Consider the following 25,059-nt stretch of genomic DNA (forward strand, 5'->3'; position numbering starts at 1 on the left):
AGCAGTGCACTCTGTAGGGAATAGGGTGCTATTTGAGACACACTATGAATGTGCTGCTACAGACAGACGCTGTGTCCTGGGCTCTCTAATAGTAGGAATCCTAACGATGGAAGCTGGCCATCAGAGAATGTACCAGTTTGTTTACTTTGCCATGGTTACCCACCTCTTGCACTACAAGTCATATGTGCCAGACCTGGACTTGAAAACCAGTACAGTTTGTATTTAATCATCAAGTATCTAGAATTATAATACTACCAACACATTCCCACTTTGAAACAACAAAGCTGAATGTTACATATCTATGGGTGGTAAAGGGTCGTGCTAGGTGGTAATGGGTCCTGATGGGTGGTAATGGGTCGTGATGGGTGGTGATGGGGCGTGATGGGTGGTGATGGGTCGTGGTGGGTGGTAATGGGTCGTGTTGGGTGGTGATGGGTGGTGATGGGTCGTGATGGGTGGTAATGGGTCGTGATGGGTGGTAATGGGTTGTGATGGGTGGTAATGGGTCGTGAAGGGTGGTGATGGGGCGTGATGGGTGGTGTGGGTCGTGGTGGGTGGTGATGGGGGTCGTGATGGGTGGTGGTGGGTCGTTATGGGTGGTGATGGGTCGTGATGGGTGGTAATGGGTCGTGATGGGTGGCGATGGGTCGTGATGGGTGGTGATGGGTGGTGATGGGTGGGTGGTAATGGGTCGTGATGGGTGGTGATGGGTCGAGATGGGTGGTGATGGGTCGTAATGGGTGGTGCTGGGTCGTGATGGGTGGTAATGGGTCGTGGGGTGGTGATGGTTCGTGAGGGGTGTGATGGGTCGTGAGGTATGGTAGGGTATACGACAGAACACACCATGTACTATAATCGTATAGTACATCAGTACTGCATATGGTGACTATATTTATACATGTTCGTACTGTATAAATATAGATAAGTATATCTATGTACATTTGGATATTTAAACAATCAAATAAATAATACAAATATAATGAAATGTTACAGTGAGTACGATTTGAGAAACGCTATATTAGAGCCCAAAAAAGTCCTAACACTTCAAATAAAAATCAGGATAATAATAACTATTATATTTCTATAATAAACAGAAACGTTGGTGGACTACAATCTGGAGTAACTGAACGAGCTACACCATGTTACCTGCAGATTTACCATTTGGGACTGCTGGAATGACTGGAGAGGAGAGGGAGAGAGGGGGGGGGGGCTGCGATGGTGACATGGTCGGGGGGGAGAATCAGGATAGTTAGGGTCCAATGTCTCTTTCACCTCCGGATGTCTGTGGCCTCAGGGTCTTCCTGCTCCGCCACCACCCCAGCCTCGGGGCTCTGTCGGCGGGGACCCTGGCTGCGGCTGCGGGGGTGGGCGTTGAAGCCTCCTTTACTGGACTTGTCCTTGTCCCCCTGTCGGGGGGGTCGGGGGTGGTCTGGCTCAGAGTGGGGGGACCCGTGGCGGCGGTGGTCGGGGGAGGAGGGGGCCTGACCAGGAGGGGGGGTGAGGGGAGAGCAGACACTCAGGCTGTCACAGAGAGCCCCCCAGTTCTGCTCACACTGCAGCCGGACGCTCCTGGTTAAGGCCTCCTTCACCTCCTCCCCACAGCTCAGTAGGATGTTGACCAGCTCCACATATGGCCTGTGGGGGGGGGGGGATCATGGGATTATTATACTGATATAGGGCTGGACATCCACAGCTTGGTATGGGTGGTTGACCTTCTAGGTAAGTTAAAAGGGGAAGAGGCAGAGAGAAGAGTAGAGACGGCAGAGAGAATGAGACAAAGGGTCAGAGATAAAGAGAGATGTAGACCTCTTCACCCTTTAGGAAAGAGAAGGGATGAGACGGACGAGAAAGACACTGATGAATGCAACCATCCTCACCCTTTAGGGAAGAGGTCCTGGAAGTGGATCATCTCCACCATGACCGCAACGTTCTCCTTGGCTGCAGAACACAGGTTGTGTCTGAGGTAACACTCTCTCTGCAGCTGGAACACCATCTCTTTAATGGCCAGGCACTTCCTGCTGATGCAGCTGAACTTGTGTCTCAAGCCATGGGCCATGCACTTCAGAGCATCCTTGATGAACGACTTACCCTAAACCCACACAGTAGATATAGAACACTCAACCCTAAACCCACACAGTAGATATAGAACACTCAACCCGAACCATAAACCCACACAGACATATAGAACACTCAACCCTAAACCCACACAGTAGATATAGAACACTCAACCCTAACCCTAAACCCACATGGTAGATATAGAACACTCAACCCTAAACCCACACAGTAGATATAGAACACTCAACCCGAACCATAAACCCACACAGACATATAGAACACTCAACCATAAACCCACACAGACATATAGAACACTCAACCCTAAACCCACACAGTAGATATAGAACACTCAACCCTAACCCTAAACCCACATGGTAGATATAGAACACTCAACCCTTACCCTAAACCCACACAGACATATAAACTCAGCAAAAAAAGAAAAGTCAATTTTCACCCTGTCTTTCAAAGATAATTCAAATAACTTCACATATCTTCATTGTAAAGTGTTTAAACACCGTTTCCCATGCTTTTTCAATGAACCAGCTTACAGATCATTGCACTGGTACATAGCTGATCTGTAATTAGCCCACCCAACTACCTCACCCCCATATTGTTATTTTTTTCTTCTTCTCCTTTGCACCCCAATATCTACTTGCACATTCATCTTCTGCACATCTATCACTCCAGTGTTTAATTGCTAAATTGTAATTATTTCGCCACTTTGGCCTATTTATTGCCTTACCTCCCTCGTCTTATTTCATTTGCACACACTGTACATATACTTTTCTATTGTGTTATTGGCTGTATGTTTGTTTATTCCATGTGTAACTCTGTAAAATAATAACCATAAACAATTAATGAACATGCACCTGTCGAGCGGTCGTTAACACACTATAATCTTACAGACGGTAGGCAATTAAGGTCACAGTTATGAAAACTTAGGACACTAAAGAGGCCTTTCTCCTGACTCTGAAAAACACCAAAAGAAAGATACCCAGGGTCCCTGCTCATCTGCGTAAACGTGCCTTAGGCATGCTGCAAGTAGGCATGAGGACTGTAGATGTGGCCAGGGCAATAAATTACAACGTCCCTACTGTGAGACACCTAAGACAGAGCTACAGGGAGACAGGACGGACAGCTGATTGTCCTCGCAGTGGCAGACCACGTGTAACAACACCTGCACAGGATCGGTACATCCGAACATCACACCTGCGGGACAGGTACAGGATGGCAACAACAACTGCCCGAGTTACACCAGGAACGCACAATCCCTCCATCAGTGCTCAGACTGTCTGCAATAGGCTGAGAGAGACTGGACTGAGGGCTTGTAGGCCTGTTGTAAGGCAGGTCCTGGCAAAAAGTGCTCTTCACTGACAAGTCGCAGTTTTGTCTCACATGGGGTGGTGGTCGGATTCGCGTTTATCAGCAAAGGAATGAGCGTTACACCGAGGCCTGTACTCTGGAGCGGGATCGATTAGGAGATGGAGGGTCGATCATGGTCTGGGGCGGTGGTACCCTTCCTGCAGGCTCATCCTGACATGACCCTCCAGCATGACAATGCTACCAGCCATGCTGCTCGTTCTGTGCGCGATTTCCTGCAAGACAGGAATGTCAGTGTTCTGCCATGGCCAGCGAAGAGTCTGGATCTCAATCCCATGGAGCACGTCTGGGACCTGTTGGATTGGAGGGTGAGGACTAGGGCCATTCCCCCCAGAAATGTCCAGGAATTTGCAGGTGCCTTGGTGGAAGAGTGGGGTAAAATCTCACAACAAGAACTGGTAAATCTGGTGCAGTCCATGAGGAGGAGATGCACTGCATTACTTAATGCAGCTGGTGGCCACACCAGACACTGACTTACTTTTGATTTTGACCCCCCCCTTTGTTCAGGGACAGGGGTGGCAGGGTAGCCTAGTGGTTAGAGCGTTGGACTAGTAACCGAAAGGTTGCAAGTTCGAATCCCCGAGCTGACAAGGTACAAATCTGTCGTTCTGCCCCTGAACAGGTAGTTAACCCACTGTTCCTAGGCCGTCATTGAAAATAAGAATTTGTTCTTAACTGACTTGCCTAGTTAAACAAAGGTCAAATAACATTTTCAAAAATCCATTTCTGTTAGTCACATGTCTGTGGAACTGGTTCAGTTTATTTCTCAGTTGTTGAATCTTGTTATGTTCATACAAATATTTACACATGTTAAGTTTGCTGAAAATAAACAGGAAGTTTCTTTTTTTGCTGAGGTTTAGAACACTGAACCCTAAACCCACAGATATAGAACACTCAACCCTAAACACACACAGGCATATAGAACACTCAACCCTAAACACACACAGGCATATAGAACACTCAACCCTAAACACACACAGGCATATAGAACACACAACCATTAATGATTGTATCTAACCTTTATTTTACCAGGTAAATTGACTGAGAACACATTCTCATTTACAGCAATAACCTGGGGAATAATTGCAAGGGGGATGAGAGGGGTTGAATGGAGCAATTAGAAGTTTGGGATTATTGGATTGGTTGATTGTGGTGAACCAATAAAAACCTGCTAACCCATGAACATACGTGTTCTAGTTCTAGGGTGGTTAGAACTAATTCCTCTGTGACCCAGTCTGATGGCCCAGTGAGAGGCCGGGACAAAGCCTGTTCTACCCGTCTGACAGGGGATCTGGCTGGGAATTGTGCCAGCTGGCTACCCCTGGACTTGGAGCCCTGATACACAGAGACCTGACTTCCATGGGAGAGGAAAGGGGACTGGGGTACACACACACACACGTTGGCTACGGATGCAAACAACTCACTAAATCCACGTGTGCACTAACTTATACGCATGTACGCACATACACATGTAGTCTTATACACACAAACATACAGAGTGTCTTACCTGGGAGTCGAACTTCCCGGCGTTGTGTAGGAAGGTCAGACAGATCTCCTGCAGGCCTCTGATCTCACAGGAGTTGTTCTCAAAACACTCAAACACACCGCAGCCCACATCTCCTGCACTCACCAGACAGTGCTGGATCTCAGCTGGAGCGAGAGAGATGGAGAGAGAGTTGTCACTGACAGTTACGGTCTACAATCAAGCATCAACCTCTATCCCCATTACATGTAGTGATACAGGCCATGGTCTTAAGCATAGTCTCAGAGCCTTTTCCCCCTTGTTGTCTCAGAGCCGTTTCCCCCTTGTTGTCTCAGAGCCTTTCCCCCTTGTTGTCTCAGAGCCGTTTCCCCCTTGTTGTCTCAGAGCCGTTTCCCCCTTGTTGTCTCAGAGCCTTTCCCCCTTGTTGTCTCAGAGCCGTTTCCCCCTTGTTGTCTCAGAGCCGTTTCCCCCTTGCTGTCTCAGAGCCGTTTCCCCCTTGTTGTCTCAGAGCCTTTCCCCCTTGTCGTCTTTTTAACCTAAGGTTCTGCTGAGTAAGAGTTCTAGGATCCTTTTCTCAAATTGAGACCACCGTGAGACCTTATTTTGTCCCCCCTGGTTTCTTTGTCCACGTCTAACAAACAAAAACATTTATAACAAAAAAAGTTTCAGGTTTATCGTTTCCCACCAGGTTACTCTGGCCAATCAGTAACATGAATCATTCAGCTGGGGATGAAAGAAAATGACAAGTGGTTTGGTCTGGACATCCAGGCTGGGATTTGAGTTCCCCTGGCAGACAGCTTCTATGTGGACCCTGGTCCAAAGTAGTGCACTATATAGGAAATAGGGTTCAATTTGGGATTCACATTCTTTCTACGGTCAGTATGTCCAACATGTCTCTGGACCCACTCACTGTCACAGTCATACGCTGGACCTAGTTTTGTCCCATGGAATAAATGTGGTGGATCTTAATGTTTTTCCTCATAATCCTGGACTATCGGACCACCATTTTATTACGTTTGCAATTGCAACAAATAATCTGCTTAGACCCCAACCAAGGAACATCAAAAGTCGTGCTATAAATTCACAGACAACACAAAGATTCCTTGATGCCCTTCCAGACTCCCTCTGCCTACCCAAGGACGCCAGAGGACAAAAATCAGTTAACCACCTAACTGAGGATCTCAATCTAATCTTGCGCAATACCCTAGATGCAGTTGCACCCCTAAAAACTAAAAAAATTTCTCATAAGAAACTAGCTCCCTGGTACACAGAAAATACCCGAGCTCTGAAGCAAGCTTCCAGAAAATTGGAACGGAAATGGCGCCACACCAAACTGGAAGTCTTCCGACTAGCTTGGAAGGACGGTACCGTGCAGTACCGTAGAGCCCTTACTGCTGCTCGATCATCCTATTTTTCTAACTTAATTGAGGAAAATAAGAACAATCCGAAATTCCTTTTTAATACTGTCGCAAAGCTAACTAAAAAGCAGCATTCCCCAAGAGAGGATGACTTTCACTTTAGCAGTGATAAATTCATGAACTTCTTTGAGGAAAAGATTATGATTATTAGAAAGCAAATTACGGACTCCTCTTTAAACCTGCGTATTCCTCCAAACCTCAGTTGTCCTGAGTCTGCACAACTCTGCCAGGACCTAGGATCAAGAGAGACGCTCAAGTGTTTTAGTACTATATCTCTTGACACAATGATGAAAATAATCATGGCCTCTAAACCTTCAAGCTGCATACTGGACCCTATTCCAACTAAACTACTGAAAGAGCTGCTTCCTGTGCTTGGCCCTCCTATGTTGAACATAATAAACGGCTCTCTATCCACTGGATGTGTACCAAACTCACTAAAAGTGGCAGTAATAAAGCCTCTCTTGAAAAAGCCAAACCTTGACCCAGAAAATATAAAAAACTATCGGCCTATATCGAATCTTCCATTCCTCTCAAAAATTTTAGAGAAGGCTGTTGCGCAGCAACTCACTGCCTTCCTGAAGACAAACAATGTATACGAAATGCTTCAGTCTGGTTTTAGACCCCATCATAGCACTGAGACGGCACTTGTGAAGGTGGTAAATGACATTTTAATGGCATCGGACCGAGGCTCTGCATCTGTCCTCGTGCTCCTAGACCTTAGTGCTGCTTTTGATACCATCGAACACCACATTCTGTTGGAGAGATTGGAAACCCAAATTGGTCTACACGGACATGTTCTGGCCTGGTTTAGATCTTATCTGTCGGAAAGATATCAGTTTGTCTCTGTGAATGGTTTGTCCTCTGACAAATCAACTGTAAATTTCGGTGTTCCTCAAGGTTCCGTTTTAGGACCACTATTGTTTTCACTATATATTTTACCTCTTGGGGATGTTATTCGAAAACATAATGTAAACTTTCACTGCTATGCGGATGACACACAGCTGTACATTTCAATGAAACATGGTGAAGCCCCAAAATTGCCCTCGCTAGAAGCATGTGTTTCAGACATAAGGAAGTGGATGGCTGCAAACTTTCTACTATTAAACTCGGACAAAACAGAGATGCTTGTTCTAGGTCCCAAGAAACAAAGAGATCTTCTGTTGAATCTGACAATTAATCTTAATGGTTGTACAGTCGTCTCAAATAAAACTGTGAAGGACCTCGGCGTTACTCTGGACCCTGATCTCTCTTTTGAAGAACATATCAAGACCATTTCGAGGACAGCTTTTTTCCATCTACGTAACATTGCAAAAATCAGAAACTTTCTGTCCAAAAATGATGCAGAAAAATTAATCCATGCTTTTGTCACTTCTAGGTTAGACTACTGCAATGCTCTATTTTCCGGCTACCCGGATAAAGCCCTAAATAAACTTCAGTTAGTGCTAAATACGGCTGCTAGAATCCTGACTAGAACCAAAAAATTTGATCATATTACTCCAGTGCTAGCCTCTCTACACTGGCTTCCTGTCAAAGCAAGGGCTGATTTCAAGGTTTTACTGCTAACCTACAAAGCATTACATGGGCTTGCTCCTACCTATCTCTCTGATTTGGTCCTGCCGTACATACCTATACGTACGCTACGGTCACAAGACGCAGGCCTCCTAATTGTCCCTAGAATTTCTAAGCAAACAGCTGGAGGCAGGGCTTTCTCCTATAGAGCTCCATTTTTATGGAACGGTCTGCCTACCCATGTCAGAGACGCAAACTCGGTCTCAACCTTTAAGTCTTTACTGAAGACTCATCTCTTCAGTGGGTCATATGATTGAGTGTAGTCTGGCCCAGGAGTGGGAGGGTGAACGGAAAGGCTCTGGAGCAACGAACCGCCCTTGCTGTCTCTGCCTGGCCGGTTCCCCTCTTTCCACTGGGATTCTCTGCCTCTAACCCTATTACAGGGGCTGAGTCACTGGCTTGCTGGGGCTCTCTCATGCCGTCCCTGGAGGGGGTGCGTCACCTGAGTGGGTTGATTCACTGTTGTGGTCATCCTGTCTGGGTTGGCGCCCCCCCCCTTGGGTTGTGCCGTGGCGGAGATCTTTGTGGGCTATACTCAGCCTTGTCTCAGGATGGTAAGTTGGTGGTTGAAGATATCCCTCTAGTGGTGTGGGGGCTGTGCTTTGGCAAAGTGGGTGGGGTTATATCCTTCCTGTTTGGCCCTGTCCGGGGGTGTCCTCGGATGGAGCCACAGTGTCTCCTGACCCCTCCTGTCTCAGCCTCCAGTATTTATGCTGCAGTAGTTTATGTGTCGGGGGGCTGGGGTCAGTTTGTTATATCTGGAGTACTTCTCCTGTCCTATTCGGTGTCCTGTGTGAATCTAAGTGTGCGTTCTCTAATTCTCTCCTTCTCTCTTTCTTTCTCTCTCTCGGAGGACCTGAGCCCTAGGACCATGCCCCAGGACTACCTGACATGATGACTCCTTGCTGTCCCCAGTCCACCTGGCCATGCTGCTGTTCCAGTTTCAACTGACCTGAGCCCTAGGACCATGCCCCAGGACTACCTGACATGATGACTCCTTGCTGTCCCCAGTCTACCTGGCCATGCTGCTGCTCCAGTTTCAACTTCCACCTGACTGTGCTGCTGCTCTAGTTTCAACTGTTCTGCCTTATTATTATTCGACCATGCTGGTCATTTATGAACATTGAACATCTTGGCCATGTTCTGTTATAATCTCCACCCGGCACAGCCAGAAGAGGACTGGCCACCACACATAGCCTGGTTCCTCTCTAGGTTTCTTCCTAGGTATTGGCCTTTTCTAGGGAGTTTTTCCTAGCCACCGTGCTTCTACACCTGCATTGCTTGCTGTTTGGGGTTTTAGGCTGGGTTTCTGTACAGCACTTTGAGATATCAGCTGATGTACGAAGGGCTATATAAATACATTTGATTTGATTTGATTTGAGTATAGTAGATGAATACTAAACCAGCCTCCAGGCTTCGGTGCCAGAGACAAGAAAACCACATGTCTCTGTGGAGAGAGAAGACAAGAAAACCACATGTCTCTGTGGAGAGAGAAGAAGACAAGAAAACCACATGTCTCTGTGGAGAGAGGAGAAGACAAGAAAACCACATGTCTCTGTGGAGAGAGGAGAAGACAAGAAAACCACATGTCTCTGTGGAGAGAGGAGAAGACAAGAAAACCACATGTCTCTGTGGAGAGAGGAGAAGACAAGAAAACCACATGTCTCTGTGGAGAGAGAAGACAAGAAAACCACATGTCTCTGTGGAGAGAGAAGACAACAAAACCCCATGTCTCTGTGGAGAGAGGAGAAGACAAGAAAACCACATGTCTCTGTGGAGAGAGGAGAAGACAACAAAACCACATGTCTCTGTGGAGAGAGGAGATGACAACAAAACCACATGTCTCTGTGGAGAGAGGAGAAGACAAGAAAACCACATGTCTCTGTGGAGAGAGAAGACAAGAAAACCACATGTCTCTGTGGAGAGAGGAGAAGACAAGAAAACAACATTGTCTCTGTGGAGAGAGAAGACAAGAAAACAACATGTCTCTGTGGAGAGAGAATACAAGAAAACCACATGTCTCTGTGGAGAGAGCAGAAGACAAGAAAACAACATTGTCTCTGTGGAGAGAGGAGAAGACAAGAAAACAACATTGTCTCTGTGGAGAGAGAAGAAGACAAGAAAACAACATTGTCTCTGTGGAGAGAGGAGAAGACAAGAAAACAACATTGTCTCTGTGGAGAGAGAAGAAGACAAGAAAACAACATTGTCTCTGTGGAGAGAGGAGAAGACAAGAAAACAACATTGTCTCTGTGGAGAGAGAAGAAGACAAGAAAACAACATTGTCTCTGTGGAGAGAGAAGAAGACAAGAAAACAACATTGTCTCTGTGGAGAGAGGAGAAGACAAGAAAACAACATTGTCTCTGTGGAGAGAGGAGAAGATAAGAAAACAACACTGTCTCTTCACAGAGAGAAGAATGCAGATGAATGCAGGGTGACAGAGAGATTATTACTGTGTCATTCTGCGTCAAAATCCATCTGCATTGCCTGCCGTGAGGATAGGAGGGGATGCTGCACTGCAGATACAGCGTTGGGTACTAGAGACCATACAAACGCAGAAGGCATCTCCCTCTATTGTGCGTTTACGGAGTTGAAGTCAACAGGTTTCAGTTTTCCTGGTATTAAACTATCATGTAGATGAGACTGCCTGTGTATTAATTAGTGTTCCCTGTCTGTGTTGCCAGTATACATATTTGACCCCCATCTGCTTTTCACAGGAACTTTCTAAATGACCGCCTGGCTGGGCTGCTGTGGGGAGATGGACTGGTCCTGTCCCAAATGGCACCCTATTCCCTATATAGTGCACTGTAGGGGATAGAGTGGGACACATAAAAATGTTTCATAATGCAGTCTAATGTGACATGACTCTGGTAAGACCAGAGGTTGATGTTTACATTGAAACCGGAGTATCCAAATATACAGAAGAGAAGATGTGTAACAGTCCAGTCCAGGGCTGTAGTAGGTTGGCAGGTGACACCACCCTTTGGCCTCTTGCTGTCCATGTAACTCAGTTGTTAGAGCATGGCGCCATCACAACGCCAGGGTTGTGGGTTCGGTTCCCACGGGGGACCAGTATGATTTTTTTATATATATATATATATATATATACACTCACTAATGTAAGTCACTCTGGATAAGAGTGTCTGTTAAATGACTGAAATGCGAACGTTATACAACGTCTGACAAGTGGCAGCTTAAGGAGGACATAAATAAAACACATGATAGTGGACCAAAAAGAAATGACCAGGAGAGAGAGAGAAGTCTGTTAACCCCAAATGGTAGGATATTTAGAGAGGCCTTCCCACAGGAGAAAAGCAGACACTTTCAGTTTATGTAAACGGTTATGTAACATATAGTATATGTGGACACACTGTTAGGCTACACACACTGTAGGCTACACACACTGTTAGGCTACACACACTGTAGGCTACACACACTGTAGGCTACACACACTGTTAGGCTACACACACTGTAGGCTACACACACTGTAGGCTACACACACTGTTAGGCTACACACACTGTTAGGCTACACACACTGTAGGCTACACACACTGTAGGCTACACACACTGTAGGCTACACACACTGTTAGGCTACACACACTGTAGGCTACACACACTGTTAGGCTACACACACTGTAGGCTACACACACTGTTAGGCTACACACACTGTTAGGCTACACACACTGGTAGGCTACACACACTGTAGGCTACACACACTGTTAGGCTACACACACTGTTAGGCTACACACACTGTTAGGCTACACACACTGTAGGCTACACACACTGTAGGCTACACACACTGTTAGGCTACACACACTGTTAGGCTACACACACTGTAGCTACACACACTGTTAGGCTACACACACTGTAGGCTGCACACACTGTTAGGCTACACACACTGTAGGCTACACACACTGTTAGGCTACACACACTGTTAGGCTACACACACTGTTAGGCTACACACACTGTTAGGCTACACACACTGTAGGCTACACAGACTGTAGGCTACACACACTGTAGGCTACACACACTGTTAGGCTACACACACTGTAGGCTACACACACTGTTAGGCTACACACACTGTTAGGCTACACACACTGTAGGCTACACACACTGTTAGGCTACACACACTGTAGGCTGCACACACTGTTAGGCTACACACACTGTAGGCTACACACACTGTTAGGCTACACACACTGTTAGGCTACACACACTGTAGGCTACACACACTGTTAGGCTACACACACTGTAGGCTACACACACTGTTAGGCTACACACACTGTTAGGCTACACACACTGTAGGCTACACACACTGTTAGGCTACACACACTGTAGGCTACACACACTGTTAGGCTACACACACTGTTAGGCTACACACACTGTAGGCTACACACACTGTTAGGCTACACACACTGTAGGCTACACACACTGTTAGGCTACACACACTGTAGGCTACACACACTGTTAGGCTACACACACTGTTAGGCTACACACACTGTTAGGCTACACACACTGTAGGCTACACACACTGTAGGCTACACACACTGTAGGCTACACACACTGTTAGGCTACACACACTGTTAGGCTACACACACTGTAGGCTACACACACTGTTAGGCTACACACACTGTAGGCTGCACACACTGTTAGGCTACACACACTGTAGGCTACACACACTGTTAGGCTACACACACTGTTAGGCTACACACACTGTAGGCTACACACACTGTTAGGCTACACACACTGTAGGCTACACACACTGTTAGGCTACACACACTGTAGGCTACACACACTGTTAGGCTACACACACTGTAGGCTACACACACTGTTAGGCTACACACACTGTTAGGCTACACACACTGTAGGCTACACACACTGTTAGGCTACACACACTGTAGGCTACACACACTGTTAGGCTACACACACTGTAGGCTACACACACTGTTAGGCTACACACACTGTTAGGCTACACACACTGTTAGGCTACACACACTGTAGGCTACACACACTGTAGCCTACACACACTGTTAGGCTACACACACTGTTAGGCTACACACACTGTTAGGCTACACACACTGTAGGCTACACACACTGTAGGCTACACACACCGTTAGGCTACACACACTGTTAGGCTACACACACTGTTAGGCTACACACACTGTTAGGCTACACACACTGTAGGCTACACACACTGTAGGCTACACACACTGTTAGGCTACACACACTGTTAGGCTACACACACTGTAGGCTACACACACTGTAGGCTACACACACTGTTAGGCTACACACACTGTAGGCCTATTATAAGTGTTTATTTTGGACTATACAGGTTTAAAACATTTATTTTAATAACTTCTGTAATCAGTCTTGAAGAACCACAAAGAGAGTGAGTCCCATCAGTTGGGAGCTGAAAGGTTATTCATCTCCCTCTCCTCTAGTCACTGTCACTGAGGCACTCTGTCCACGTGGGATAGAATCACTAACTACACCGGGTATGGCACTCCATATGGGCCGTTGAGAACGGGTCAGCATGAGAAAAAAACGTAGGATATACAGTCTTGGATATACAGCATATCTTAATGGGAGATATGAATGAATTAATAGACCTATAGCATTTCAACAGCGGATCACTGTAAGTGTGATATTTGATAGCCTAGGCAGATTAATCTCACGAGCCCTCCGGTCAGAGTAAATAACGAAATAACGCAGTAGATTTATTTGAGAAATTATGTTCGTCAACAAGCACTGCTCTGTTGGGGGGGGGGGTGTAGGGGATGTGGGCATTGGGTTGAACTTTGGTACGCTGCAGGAAAAGTGAGCCGCTGTCGGCTGCGAGTGCTTGTGTTGGCGTTTACACGGGAATGTGCGTGGATCGTACGAGCTGGCCGCAACGTGCATTGAATTACACAGTGGTGTGAGACTGACTGACTGAGGGACTCTACTGTGCACAGCTGCGTCAGAGCTGTCCCTGCAACTACAAGGATTTAAACTCTTACATTCTCATGATTTCTATATTGTTTAATGGAGAAGTATTTCATAATATTGGTTATTGTAAATAGACTGTAGCCATTTCCTAAGATTCCTGTTAAGAATACTGAAACAGCCCTGCATGAGGCGATTGCATCATTCCCTATCAACATGCGTTGTAGGAGCCTAACAACCAGCAGTTCAAGCCTGGAGTCCACTGTAGGAGCTCAGACACCAATAGTATTTGCTGGACGAGAGTACTTAACATCTCTGAACGTAAATTGCGAACCGATTTTACATGTAGAATCGTGTAAAAAATGTCGGCAGTCAGGCGTCTACAGCGGGTGGTCCCTAAAACACAGCGCGCGGAATGTTCGGCAGATGAACACTAGTTCCACATTCAGTGCGATGTGTGCGAGCCTTAAAGAGGTTGCCATGAATTTCACAGTATCTTACAGGTAACTCCGTGGCGGGTAAAATTCTGTATTTCATATTACAACAGCGTAAAATTGACTGTATTATACTTAAGTAATAAAGGGGGTGTGCTATATGGCCAATATACCACGGCTAAATTGTTCTTATGCACGAAACAGAGCGCCTGGATACAGCCCTTAGCTGGGGTATATCGGCCATATACCACAAACCCCCGAGGAGCCTTATTGCCCTTAAACTGGTTACCAAAGTAATTAGAGCAGTAAAAAATAATGTTTAAAAAAAAAATCATACCCATGGTATATGGTCTGATGTACCACTGCTGTCAGCCAATCAGGATTCAGGGCTCGAACCACCTTGTTTGGAATGTAAAATAGTAAATGCTACCATAATTTGAATGAATTAAGGGGAGGGGTTTGTATTTCACAGAATGTTACTGTAATTACAAGGGATTGGTGCAAGCAGGTTGGCTGCTTGATAATGCATTTACACATTAATTAATATTTGGCGTTTTATATCACTTGCACTTCTTGAGGCCTTAAGAAAGGCTTTCAAACTGGCAGAAAGTACAGGGAAAAACAGACCAAAAGGACATGGCAAAATGCTCAACCATTTAATTCAAGACTTGCTGCCACACTAATCTGGCCCCTATACATTTTAAATTGATGGGGCACTATAACCACATAGGAGTTCAATTGGTACAGCGTTCTCACTCCCAGGTGCAACAAATATAGCATCTTACAAGGCAGCCTTAAAATATATTAATGAGCCAGAAACTACAACACCATGAACCCACTAGTGGTCAAAAGGTTTCGGGTGCTCCAAAGATACAGTAAGGCACTGTATTCTGATGGGTGGAATTTCAGTACCATATGAACTATAACACCCCCCCCAAAAAATACAAATGTACTATTTTCCCACAATGCACCATAATTTACAGTATGCTACAGTTAAACATTTCAGAGTTTTTTTTTTACTGTTGATAATACCTAAAATTACAGTTGTCCATTACAGTCAGTGGTGATTTTAGCATGTAAATCTAGGTGTCGCAAAACATATATATATGTTTCAGATACATCCCAGCAAAGCCACTACACGACACTTAAAAAAAAGACATGAATTTCACTATAACGGTGACAAATGGTGCCCACAAACTGTTAGGGCCTACATAAAGCTGTCCCAACAGCAGAGCTTTATTTTCAATCCTTACCACCGCTACACCTGGTTATCAGTGGAGCCTTGTCTGGCAGCAAAACAGTTCATTCAGCCTCATTTACTGCCTTTTAAAAAAACATAGCTGATATGGCTGACTTGCTTAAACAAATGTGGTTTCAACTGACAATTGAGATGTACAAACTATGGCATAAGGGAATGATGAGCAGATAAGAGGAAATCCTTAATTTAGATTAAGACATTAATAAGTGAGCTAAGATGGACATGGTCAATATAATTATTTTTCAGCACTTTTGAAATGTACAGTGACAGAATTCAGAACATGGGACGTTTTTACAGTATTCTCCCTCTATACCAAGTCAGAACCGTAGGATAAATAAAGGGGGCATATTAGCAAAGAATGAAAGTTCTTACAATATTTGATGACATTTCTCTAAAACAGGCTATGGGCTACATATGCACCACCAAGTCAGAACATAGACGAAATTAAGAGGGGGAAAGGACCAAATTATTAAGGAGAGACACATGAGTTACTACCAGCTTACTACACAACATACACTTAGTATTACTTTCTTAGTTACAGTATACATATCTCCCTGGCATATTACATGATTTATGCAGCAGCATACAATACATTTTTGGACTCACCGTTGTGCTGTGCTCACTTGAACAGGAAGGTGGTGCAGCGGTCCTTCTTGTGGGCAAATTTTGTCATGAGACTTTATCATCAAAGTCTGCGATTCTCTGGATTTATGGTGCTTTCAAGACAACTGAGAACTCAGGGGAAAAAAACTATGTTGAATCATGACGTCAGTGATCTTCAGGTCGGAGCTCTAGAAAGAGGCCTGAGTTCCCGACTTGGAATTCCGAGTTGGATGACCGTTCCCAGTTGTCTTGAACTCACTGAAGTCTGAGATTTCCCAGTTCCGAGTTTCCAGTTGTTTAAAACGCAGCAGAAGTCATGCTGGATTGACAGCATGGCCAATGTATTCAACCTTTTCTGGCCCATGGTGTTGCGTGTCACACCAGCCTTCGCTTTGGCTCCCCCTCCTGTCCAGTTCAGGCGGTCGGCATTTCCGGCCTTCTAGCTTCTGCCGAACTTGCTGCTGGCAAAACGCTCTTCAACCATCAACCCCGGACTTGTCTCGTCATCATTACACACACGGTTCCAATCCCCACTCAATCACTGTATATATACTCCCTCTGTCATTTGTCATTGTAAATGTTGCTTGTTTTCCTGAGATGAATCTCTCCTACTATTTAGCACTTTGGGTTTCAACCCAGTTTTATATATGGTGCTATAATAAATTCAGTAGTTCTAAACCTGCGACTGCCTCCTCCTCTCGACACTTGTGACATTGTGTGTGAATGTTTATCCTTTTAAGCTTGGAAAAGAGACCCTTATAAACCCAGACTTGGACCACACCTCTCCACTGAATAGGAGGGGAAACAAAATAGTGGTTGCTTTGCAACACTTGCAGTTAGCCACTGATTCCTTCAAAAACCACTCATTGTTGAATTTGCGATTTCCAACTTGATGTGTAATGTTTATGTCCAATGGCTGATGAGCACCGATACGTGTTATCTATAATTTATCTTCATATGACAAGGATTGAGAAGGATTTTCCAGTAGATTGTCAAAGTGATTCATGATGACTGCTTGTCTAGCTACGATTTTGAATGTATGATGTTGACATGATCAGTCCAATCAAAGCTACGGTAGAAATAACGTGATCCAGGCTGTATCACATCTGACCATGATTGGGAGTCCCATAGGGCGGCGCACAATTCACCCAGTGTCGTCCAGGTTTGGCCATGGTAGGCTGTCATTGTAAATAAGAATTTGTGCTTAACTGACTTGCTCAATTTTAAAAGTCATGTCATTTTATCTGTGGCCAATGACCTTGAGCCTTCTTGGATGGGCACTTATACTGTAAATCTATGGCAGCACCCATTGGGCTTACTCATTAGCTCTCACTGTAGATTGAGGCGTAGTGTCCCCATGATTGACAGAACAGTGAGCCAATCACAGCGAAACTAGAGAATATTACCAACCACTACACTCTGTATTTTCCGCCTGCTGCCCCACCACCACAGAAAGCACTGAGCTGGGCTGGAACACCTGCATTTTGGAGCTGCCTGACTCCAGAAAGCACTGAGCTGGGCTGAAACACCTGCATTTTGGAGCTGCCTGACTCCAGAAAGCACTGAGCTGGGCTGAAACACCTGCATTTTGGAGGTGCCTGACTCCAGAAAGCACTGAGCTGGGCTGAAACACCTGCATTTTGGAGGTGTCTGTCTCCAGAAAGCACTGAGCTGGGCTGAAACACTTGCATTTTGGAGCTGCCTGACTCCAGAAAGCACTGAGCTGGGCTGGGCTGAAACACCTGCATTTTGGAGGTGCCTGACTCCAGAAAGCACTGAGCTGGGCTGAAACACCTGCATTTTGGAGGTGCCTGACTCCAGAAGGCACTGAGCTGGGCTGAAACACCTGCATTTTGGAGCTGCCTGACTCCAGAAAGCAAAAAAGAGACCATGTTTGCAAGCGGCTTTATTAACCTTTATTTATTTATTTTTCACATTGCTTACAAACTGATATGACACGTATTAATGCAAAAATAACATGCAAAACAGGCAACAACAATAATATTTTATTTTTTATAGCTAAACAGGTGGGGCCTGCCCTGAATGACGGTCGCCACAGTTTACAGTGTAGCCTCTATTTCAACCACATGACAATCACTCATATGTGGTAGCCTGCTCATAGGCTAAGTCATTTTGCCAAATTTGTTTCATTTAAATGCAAAACGACTCGTTGCCAATGGATCGGCTGGATGTTGGCTAACTTTGAACCAATCACGTTGTATCGAGCATACCCAGAAAAAAAACGTAATCACATACACCTAGAGGCTGCCATAAACACCGTCTATCATGACTTACCTTGTGTCTGTCTATTAACAATTTACTAACATATTGAATTTCTGTCTCCCTGTATTTGCAATATATGCACTTTGTGGATAATCTGAAATGGTAATCTCATCCATGATAAAACCAGTATGTCGAGAGAGAGAGAGAGAGAGAGAGAGAGAGAGAGAGAGCGAACGTGTTCCTCGCTCTAATATCCACAGCGCGGAGAGCACGTGCACACACAAGCATGCGGTACCACTCGCGCATATTTATCCCACTGACCTGTATTCTGATAACACAATTTCAACGTCGAGCCACTTCCCATACCAAGTCAGTCTGCATTATATATGTATATATATATATATATATATATATATATGGGAGAAAGATAGAAAGATATATCTATCTTCGTGGGTGCGTGTGAGCACGTCTGTGTGGGCTCTTTCTTACCTGTGTTCTGCAGAGACATACGTCCTTTCTGGCTCGCCGGTTTCTCTGGCGGGTTGTCATGAACATCGATATTATCCAATCCCACCACTTGCTCCAGAACTGACAAAACCAGAAGCGCTATTGCAAATTTGACCAACATTTCTGCCTCTCTATCTGCGAAGACCAGTAGGTACCTGTGTTATAATCTGCCTTCTCTTCGCTCTGAAACAACGATGCAGTGTTGTATCGGAAACGCACCGGTCCAACCAGCCAGTCTGCTCTCTGTCTGTCTGTGGTAACTCGTTGCACTCGGCTGTAGACTGTATTCAGGCAGGCAGCGCAGAGAGAGAGAGAGTGAACGCTGGGACCGCAGGGATGCTGCCTATATTTCCCAGAGCCAGGGCGGGTCGTCAATTTAGATGGAGTCAAGCAGGTGTTGTCAGCCAAGCTCAGCGGCCAATCAGACACGCAGACTTCCACGTCCAAGGTTGAGAGGGGAGTGTCCAGTGGCTGTACCCGTATTTCCATATAAACTCTTGTAAAAAAAAAAAAACTGTCTATGGATAGGTGGTTATAAACTAGTGTTTGGCTAAGAAACCTGTGTCTCTTGTTGTTCCTTGCATCGGAGGAAAGAAATGTGCAGCGAATGTAAACAGACCTGTCAGAATCATGTTGGCATGCCAACAGCTATTAGCCTACAATGTAATAACATTTAATGATATTTACTGGACACATCTGTTGTGGCTAGATTTAGGTAATACTTTGAATAACATATTGGTGGATACAAGGGCAAACATATTTTCCTACACCATATGAGGAAACAGTGTATTGCTTGGTATATATTCCCAGCACCAGCCTTACTCTATTTGCACCCTAATATCTTTTCTGTGTTATTACATGTTTATATTTATGATTTTGTTGTTTATTGCAGTTGCACTATCCACCATGTCTATATGATGCACGTTTCCTAATGGATCAGTAAAGTATTAACTCATGCATGTGCCCACTGTCAGTGCTTCCTCTCCGAGAGAAACTGTGGCATGAGACTGAAGCAGTTTCCAAGACAAACTGAACAGATTGTCAAAATACATGCATACAGTACAGAACATATTCTCCTTTCCCTACTTTCACTGAATTCACTCCTTTCATAGACAGTCAGTCAATGGACTCCTGGTCCAAGCAGGTGTTGGTGATGTCCTGGAGCCATGCATGTTCTAAACTTGAGCAGGCATGAACTGGAGAGGCATGGTGGGATTCTCATCAAACACACACGCTGGGAGACGCATAGCTGCGGCTGGCAAGGTGCACCATCATGCCAGGGCTAAGACAATAAGGGAAGAGAGGAGGTAAGGAGGAGGAGAAGAGAAGAGTGGGTGGCAGGACAGGGACAGGCTGGTAGCGTTTGGCAGGGATTACATCATTCGGAAGCCACCCCATACAGACAGACCAAACACTCAGAGGGAAAAACAGAAACACAGTGTGTGGTGATGGTAATGTGGACGTGTTTAACTGCTAACTATGAACTATTAACACACCATTGTCCCCTCCAAGCTGGGTCCCTGGGTCTGAACACCTCTCTCTGCAACTGGATCCTGGACTTCCTGACGGGCTGACCTCAGGTGGTGAGGGTAGGCAACGTCACCTCCACCACGCTGACCCTTAACCCACGGTCCCCACAGGGGTGTGTGCTTAGACCCCTACTGTACTCCCTGTTCACCCATGACTGTGTGGCCATGCACAACACCAACACCATTATCAAGTTCGCTGACGACATGACCTGATCACCGGTGACGGTGAGGGAGGAGGTCAGTGACCTGGCAGTGTGGTGCAGGAGCAACAACCACTGCCTCAACGTCAACAAGACCAAGGAGCTTATCGTGGACTACAGGAAACAGGGGGATGGGGGAGCATGCCCCATCCACATCGACGGATGGGGCATGCTAATAAATGGACTAAAATGGAAATACAATTGAAATGTCAACTTTCAAATGCTACCACAAATATGGTTGGAGGGCCACACATCAGAGAATGTTGACTTGAATGGGAATATCTGTTGTTTTAAATTATACTGTCAATCCTACATAGGAAACCTACTTAAATCATTGAATATATATATAATAGAATAGACATGCCCATTTAAGTTGACAGTTGATGGTGGGTGGACTGGCAGTCATTTTTGTGGTAGTAATTAGAAGTTAAACCTTATTAAATTACATTTAAATTACAATGGTGTATCAGCTAAATTGCAGTGGTCTGAAGGGATAAGTCTGTTCTATGAGTTATACTTCTATGATTGAAATGACACCCTGTATTTAAAAGCATGTTGTCTCAACCAATGGCCGGCACAACAAAAGGAAAATCTGGTATTGTGAAATAGGGGAGACCCTATTCTCTCTCTCTCTCTCTCTATATATATATATATATATATATATTAGATAATATATGTTAAAGGTTTTTAAATGACGATTAAAAAAAACATTTTTTTAAACAATCATGAAATGGTTTTACAACACTGTTTGTCAGCTTTTCAATTATATAAAACTTAACCGTTTATCTTTTTCAGTAATGAAGACATGGATGTTTCATGGTGGGGTATGCAGAATGGGTCAACTTTGAGCACATTTGTCTCCTGGATGTTTTGGTATTCAGGTCCAAAACATCACTTTCTGAAAACTTCTTCCATGGACAAACATGTATGGAAAGTTTTGTTTAATTCAAAAGGGATGCTTTCAAAAAGTGATTGAATTGAAATGGATTGAACCATGAGGAATGTTGGTCCAAGGTTGCATACCAGCTACCAGCTATATGTTAATATTCTCCAGACCACTTGGCAGAGTCAAAGAAGTGATTTTATATAGCCTGCAGTGATATTCTATAGCCACTAGGTTACTCGGCCCACCACTGTGACTAGCCCCAAATATAAACATGTAATTGGGATTTAAATTGCACTGCGTGCTATCTGTTGTTTTTCCCAAATGTGTCAAGCAGCAACGTTTTATGAGTGGTTTTGGCACGGGTTCGCCTGATAAGCTCCTATATTTAGTCTGGCCATGCAATCACGTGCCCATTTAGATTATACAGCATCTCATCCCTCGTAGGAGAGAGGATCGTCTTCTAATTGTTAACCATAGTTATGATGATCATGATCATGCCACGACTCGGAAATATTCCCGTCTGGTTTGATTATTTATCGTCTTAACATTGGCCTGCAGTGCAGCGAGCGGGATGAATCGTGCAAAATGGACCACATCTGTGGAATAAACGGAACGAGATGTAGCCTGGCCATCTCGAGGAATTCAGAGCCGCTGAGAAATAGTCGTTTTGGCGAAGTTCCTGCTTAAGCTGAAAATAGCCCGGAGAGACTCGCAGAGAGAGCAGTGGTAAGGTTTTACTCGGCAGACATAAGAATCAGAACGGAATGAGATGAGCAACGGAAATCGGAGAGGTGTCATTATGATAAATAGATGAACAGAATTATTAAGAATAAGCAGACTAGCCGACTTTCCTCTAGCCTACATCACCACTTTAAGCGACTGTGTGCTTATTCATTCTTTCTGAAAATAATACATTACCTACTGTATCTTATGAAACGTTACATAGGATATAACCTAACATTGAGAAACACCATAACAGTGACATAAAATTATCCACCTCTCAAAGAACGGTAACTGAAATTGCAAGGGGAGGGGTGAGTCATCACTTTTGGAAAGAGTGTAGGTGTTGTGTATGCAGTGTTGCCCTCAGCGCCCGCTGCCTGTATGTAGGCTGTACCCATCTCCCGGACCGCTGCCTGTATGTAGGCTGTACCCATCTCCCGGACCGCTGCCTGTATGTAGGCTGTACCCATCTCCCGGACCGCTGCCTGTATGTAGGCTGTACCCATCTCCCGGACCGCTGCCTGTATGTAGGCTGTACCCATCTCCCGGACCGCTGCCTGTATGTAGGCTGTACCCATCTCCCGGACCGCTGCCTGTATGTAGGCTGTACCCATCTCCCGGACCGCTGCCTGTATGTAGGCTGTACCCATCTCCCGGACCGCTGCCTGTATGTAGGCTGTACCCATCTCCCGGACCGCTGCTTGTATGTTGGTTGAACCCACCACACTTTGGAATCTCCTTCTGAATCAGGCCTTTCCAAAAACCTGCCCATGCTGCAAACACACCCTCGGTCTAGGCCAGTCAGCGAACACACCTTCGGCCTAGGCCAATCAGCGCAGAGCAGGACACCGCAGGTTGGTAATGGTGCGTGTCACCGCACGCGGGAGCAAACTGGCCTGCGGATGGTAGGCTTCAACCAGCCATGTATTTAGCAGCTCTCAGATCCCAAAATATGTCTAAGGAAAGACAGACTGCGCATATGTCCAGAATGTGTCATTCATAAGCATATTCACAATGATTACATATATGTAGCCTACCCTATCATTATTCTGTTCTACAATGACATAACGCTTTTAGTTTTAAACCCAATGCATGGACATGAGTCAGACCCACATCTGTACCCTCTGGGCACAGATGTCAAATTAATGTATATTCCACGTTGGTTCAACGTCATTTAATGGAAATAACTTGGAAACAACAGATTCAACCAGTATGTGCCCAGGAGGAAGCTACATGTATAATATTGGGGAGGAGACATTGGTTGTGCTTGTGCCGAATGATTATGTAATGATGCTAGTTAACATAGGCCTATATCAAGCTGATGCCACATTCTCAGCCATGGTTGCCCAGTTAGCTCTTTGAATGGAATCCACTGTTTTCCAATACTGAGTCTGAGTCACTACCTCAGTGGTGAAAGAAGCCAACCTGATTTCTCAGAGACCTTGACCCCCTTCAGCCAACTTCTAGACACATAAAGTGGTCTCTCTATCATCAGGAGAATGATTATATTTCAATATTAGTTGTTGAGATGAGGAGTTTGGAGCTTGTTGCTGTATAAATATGAGAACAATTATGTTGTAATATTAATTGTTGAGATTTGTATAACTTTTTAAATATTGAACCTTTGTTTAACTAGGCAAGCCTACCCCAGCCAAACCCTAACCCGCACAACTATGATGTACCTTATGGGACTCCCAATCACGCCCAGTTGTGATACAGTCTGGAATCGAACCAGGATCTGTAGTGACGCCTCTAGCACTGAAATGCAGTGCCTGAGACCACTGCGCCACTCGGGAGAATGGAGGTAGTAAAGTGGTCGCTGTATGAATAGGAGAATGATTATATTCTCAGCTCATCTCTCTTTTTTCATTGCTCCGTGTTGTTGGATGTCAGTCACATGCTGGCTCCCTGTTTAGAATTTGTATCACCATCAGCTTTCAGATCTATGCCTTTACGGGGCCTTCTCTGACCCAGTCTTGCTGTCAGCATTCAGTTTTTTCTGATGATCCATAGTGGTAGGCTTAGGGCTACTTTATGCATACACTTTAAAACCTACACTACCGTTCAAAAGTTTGGAGTCACGTAGAAATGTCCTTGTTTTTCAAAGAAAAGCATGTTCTTTGTCCTTTAAAATAACATCAAATTGATCAGAAATACTGTACAGTGTAGACAATGTTAATGTTGTAAATGAAACGTCTGAAAATAGCTGGAAATGGCTGATTTTTAATGGAATATCTACATAGCTGTACAGAGGCCCATTATCAGCAACCATCACTCCTGTGTTCCAATGGCACGTTGGAACAATTTAGCTAATCCAAGTTTATCAATTTAGCAAATCCAAGTTTATCATTTTAAAAGGCTAATTGATCATTAGAAAACCCTTTTGCAACTATGTTAGCACAGCTGAAAACTGTTGTTCTGATTAAAGAAGCAATAAACCAGTTGAGTATCTGGAGCATCAGCATTTGTGGGTTCGATTACAGGCTCAAAATGGCCAGAAACAAAGAACTTTCTTCTGAAACTCGTCAGTCTATTCTTGTTCTGAGAAATGAAGTCTATTCCATGCAAAACTTTACCAAAAAACTGAAGATGGCTCTAACGAGAATAGAAAGAGGAGTGGGAGGCCCCGGTGCACAACTGAGCAAGAGGACAAGTGCATTAGAGTGTCTAATTTGAGAAGCAGACACCTCACAAGTCCTCAACTGAAAGCTTCATTAAATAGTACCCGTAAAACACCAGTCTCAATGTCAACAGTGAAGAGGCGACTCCGGGATGCTGGCCTTCTAAGCAGATTTGCACCGAAAAAGCCATATCTCAAACTGGCCAATAAAAATAAAAGATTAAGATGGGCAAAAGAACACAGACACT

At 44.9% G+C, this 25,059-nt stretch overlaps 1 protein-coding gene across 1 annotated transcript; it reads right to left on the reverse strand.

Annotated features, from left to right (window-relative positions):
- Nucleotides 1–782: 782 nt before the first annotated feature.
- On the reverse strand, nt 783–19,181 carry LOC116354936 (stanniocalcin-2-like). Its single transcript, XM_031796984.1, has 4 exons — nt 18,836–19,181; nt 4,943–5,085; nt 1,878–2,089; nt 783–1,635 (listed from the first exon to the last, which is right to left on the reverse strand). The coding sequence occupies exons 1-4, from the start codon at nt 18,972–18,974 to the stop codon at nt 1,269–1,271; spliced, it is 861 nt and encodes a 286-aa protein (XP_031652844.1). The 5' UTR covers nt 18,975–19,181; the 3' UTR covers nt 783–1,268.
- Between the last annotated feature and the right edge of the window lie 5,878 nt (nt 19,182–25,059).

This window comes from Oncorhynchus kisutch, linkage group LG19, assembly GCF_002021735.2.
Source record: "Oncorhynchus kisutch isolate 150728-3 linkage group LG19, Okis_V2, whole genome shotgun sequence".
NCBI classification, from domain to species: domain Eukaryota; kingdom Metazoa; phylum Chordata; class Actinopteri; order Salmoniformes; family Salmonidae; genus Oncorhynchus; species Oncorhynchus kisutch.